The sequence below is a fragment of the Colobus angolensis genome, unplaced genomic scaffold, assembly GCF_000951035.1.
Source record: "Colobus angolensis palliatus isolate OR3802 unplaced genomic scaffold, Cang.pa_1.0 Scaffold35, whole genome shotgun sequence".
Classification (NCBI taxonomy): domain Eukaryota; kingdom Metazoa; phylum Chordata; class Mammalia; order Primates; family Cercopithecidae; genus Colobus; species Colobus angolensis.
This window is the reverse complement of record NW_012116821.1, coordinates 4,140,135-4,143,797: the sequence shown is the minus strand read 5'-3', so window position 1 is coordinate 4,143,797 and position 3,663 is coordinate 4,140,135. Positions and strand designations below refer to the sequence as shown.

General features: G+C 46.2%; 1 protein-coding gene across 1 annotated transcript in view; it reads right to left on the bottom strand.

Moving 5' to 3' along the window:
• Positions 1-3,663, bottom strand: part of TMEM181 (transmembrane protein 181) — a 106,734-nt gene that overhangs the window by 43,683 nt on the left and 59,388 nt on the right. Inside the window, 1 exon segment of the mRNA XM_011952763.1 lies at positions 2,569-2,679. Within this exon segment, the coding sequence (XP_011808153.1) occupies positions 2,569-2,679 (111 nt within the window).

Below are 3,663 nucleotides of genomic sequence, written 5' to 3'. Positions count from 1 at the left end.
CATTCATTCTTGAACTCTCTAATCTTTGGTTTATAGCAAGGATGAACATAATTTCAGAAGTCTGTTGCCACGTGAATTTCTGAATTTGTAAGGTGCTGTATTGCTGTTCTTTCATTCAATCAATACATATCTATTGCAAGCCTAGCAGCCGCTGGGTGCTATGCTGGCTGCTAGGCAAATGAAATGTACAAAAATACAGAAAAATCTTTGGTGACATCCCTAACAAATCCCCAAGGGTCTTAAGGACTGTCTTTCCAGATGCTGAAGAGTACCACCAGAAATGAGGCTCTGGCTGTGCTGTAATTCAAGGTGAGTGGTTCCCACGGTAACGTCTTTTGAACTCATTCCTTTTTGAGCCCCACAACAATATTGTATCACTTGCCTTCCATCAGCAATAGCAGAATGGCACGTACCTAGTTTACCTAAGATATGTACCAAATTCTTCAGGAACAACTTTAAGAGGAAATAAACAGATACAAAAGATGGAAGGACAAAAACCACAAAGGCAAAGAAAACAGAGGCCCACACTCATGGAATAGGGTCAGGATGAACTACAGCCTCTGGAGAAAGGTGCTGAGAACCATAAAAGGCTTGTAGGAGATGATGTTCTAATAAAGAAGATGATGGAAGGGAGAGGTCCCTTGTTTGTCTGCACTGTTGAATCAGAATGATTCTGAAATAGCGAAGTCTAAAGCACAGATGGTTAGCAAAGGACTACATCAAAGTATGCCTAAGCTCAGTGCACCTGCCTCAGACCCCATCTGGGATTCCCCCCCGGCACCATGAACCGGAGGACACGAACAGAATACTAATCAGATTCTCTGAGGACAAAGATCCAGGAGATCATTCAGACTGCAAAGACCAGACTCCAGATTCAGATCCAAAAGATCTGGAAAGGCTGGCTGAGGCAAAGGGCTGAAAGGAGAGGCCACTAGTGAGAGAGCCAGCTCAGGTGTCCCAGCAGCACAGCCCAGGGCCACCTGCTCCTTCCACATCAGGAACATCTGCCGCTGCAGCCGGGTGACTGGGGCAGCTTCAGGAAGGAAACCTGGAGCCAGAGGGGTGCAGAGGTCACATCCCTAGCACACTGTGAAAGAAAAGAACAATTTCAGAGGGGAGGAGACGGCCACCTTCAAAGGGCTATAGGGTAGACAGAGGAGAAAACTCATTTTGTGTAGTTCACAACAGCATTATTCACAACAGCCAAAAAGTGGGAAACAACGTAAACGCCCATCAACTGATGAACAGATCAACAAAATGTGGTCTAGCAATACAACAAAATATCATTTAGCAAAATGAAGGAGTGAAGTACTGAGCCCGCGACAACCTGGATGGACCCTGAGACATCACTGCTTTTACTAAGTGAAAGCAGCCAGTCACCAAAGACCACATGTTGCGCGATTCCATTCATGTGAAATGTCCAGACCAGGCAAATCCATGGGGACAGAGAGAACGTTAGTGATTGCCAAGGACTGTGGGGAGGGAATGGGAAATGACTACTAACAGGTTTCTTTAAGAGGCAATGAAAATGTTCTGGAACCAGAATGACTGGACAACTCTGTGACTGTGCTAAAAACCACTGAATGGGCCGGGAGTGGTGGCTCATGCCTGTAATCCCAGCACTTTGGGAGGCCAAGGCGGGCAGATCACCAGGTCAGGAGATTGAGACCATCCTGGCCAACATGGTGAAACTCCGTCTCTACTAAAAATACAAAACTTAGCTGGGCATGGTGGCACGCACTTGTAATCCCAGCTACTTGGGAGGCTGAGGCAGGAGAACTGCTTGAACCCAGGAGGCGGAGGTTGCAGTGAGCCAAGATCGCAGCCACTGCACTCCAGCCTGGTGACAGAGTGAGACTCCATCTCAAAACAACAACCAACCAACCACTGAATGTATGCTTTCACTAAAAGGGCAAATTTTCTACTTTGATAAAGCTGTTGTTTTTTTTTTTTAAGGTATCCATTAGTATCTCCATTTAATATTCACAGCTCTATGAGGCAGCTATTTTACACATAAGAAAACTGAGGCTCAACAAAATTGTATGGTCAATGATGGAGGTAGGGCAAGAAACCCAGCTCACCGTCCAGTCCAAATCCCCACTCCTCGTCACTACGCTGGTTCTACTGACTCCTAATGAGCAGAAAGGGGAGATTTCAGCTGGACACAAGAAAGGGCAGTGTAACAATTAGAACAGTGCCCTCCCACTCACCGGCAGTTCAGGCAGAGACTGACAACCACACACAGGGGCCAGAGAAGGGGGTGCTGCGTCTGCAGGAGGGTGTACCTGCTAACCCCTTCACTGCCTTGCAGCTGAACACACTATACACCCTCTTTTCTAAATCTCAAGACACCTAAGGTTTGCCCTGTCTCTATGCTATTGAACCTATTCTTGGTTCCATATACTTAAAAAACTGTAATTTTCCTATAATTTTTAAAAACTTTACATGTCCTCCACTTTCCAAATTAACATTATTTAGATGTTGAGATGTATTTCAATCATTGGTTGAGCAAAAGAATGGAAACTAGAACATGAGCCATGGAAACATGCAGTCAGCTGGTATACTTACTGTGAAGTTCATTCCCTTGATGGGGAGCTTCAGGTGTTCAAATCCCACTATCACCGTATACTGAGTGTAATTCAGGTAGCCAAGGTGAGCCACAATAATCTCTGCACATTTCTGCAAATACACAGGAAGATTTGCCTTTAAAGAAAGCAAGACTCACGCTCCCACCAAATAACCCATGAAGTAACACATTTCAACAGCAGATGAGCAGAACTCATCGTCTCCAGGGAACTCTCCAAAAGCCCAGAGAAAGTCAGATGCCAGCCAAACAGTTCCTAGAAAGAATGAACCAAATGGGTATTTTCGGAAACATAATATATGATTTACACCAATTAGAATCTTTTCTACTTTGGATGACTGAAAATAAGTCACTGTGTAAGAAAGTTAACAGTGCAATGCAAGCCTGACATTTCCATAAATATGTAACACTAGAACACGGGGGAAACGTAAGCTAAGACACGTCAACGCGGATGCTGCGACCTAATTTGTCCTCCCTGGCCCAATTTTGCGACTGTTGTAGTAATAAACAGAGTGAATTACATATTTTTCTTTCTCTCCTTTTAGCCTGTCACTCTGTACATGGAGCCCTCTTTCCTCTCCATCCTGCACCCTCCACCCTCCACTCTGAGTCAAAGCAAAGGCTGTGTGCACAGCAGCAAGTGCGGCACTGCTGTCAAGAGCTCCTTCCTTTTGTCCTTTAGAATTAAAAGCTAGGTCTCCTCTGCTTTGTTATCCCCTTCCAGAGTGGCAGGGAGGACAAACCCTCATGCAGGGATACAGAGGTGCACCCACTGGCCACGCACACAGAGCCGGCCACTCCTCCCCAGCAAGCTCGGCCCCGGCCCTGCCTTTCGGAATATCGCTCTCCACCATCCTGCTGCTGCCCAGAGCAAATGGGTGATTCTCTGGCTTTCTAATAGGGCATCACTCCAATGACTGGTCAAGCCTCGAATGTCTGAGGTCAGGTAAGAAAACAGGTGTGGGTTTTACACAGCAGCCTTAAAAAGACAAAGGGTGGCCAGGCGTGGTGGCTCATGCCTGTAATCCCAGCACTTTGGGAGGCCAAGGCAGGCGGATCACTTGAGGCTAGGAGTTCAA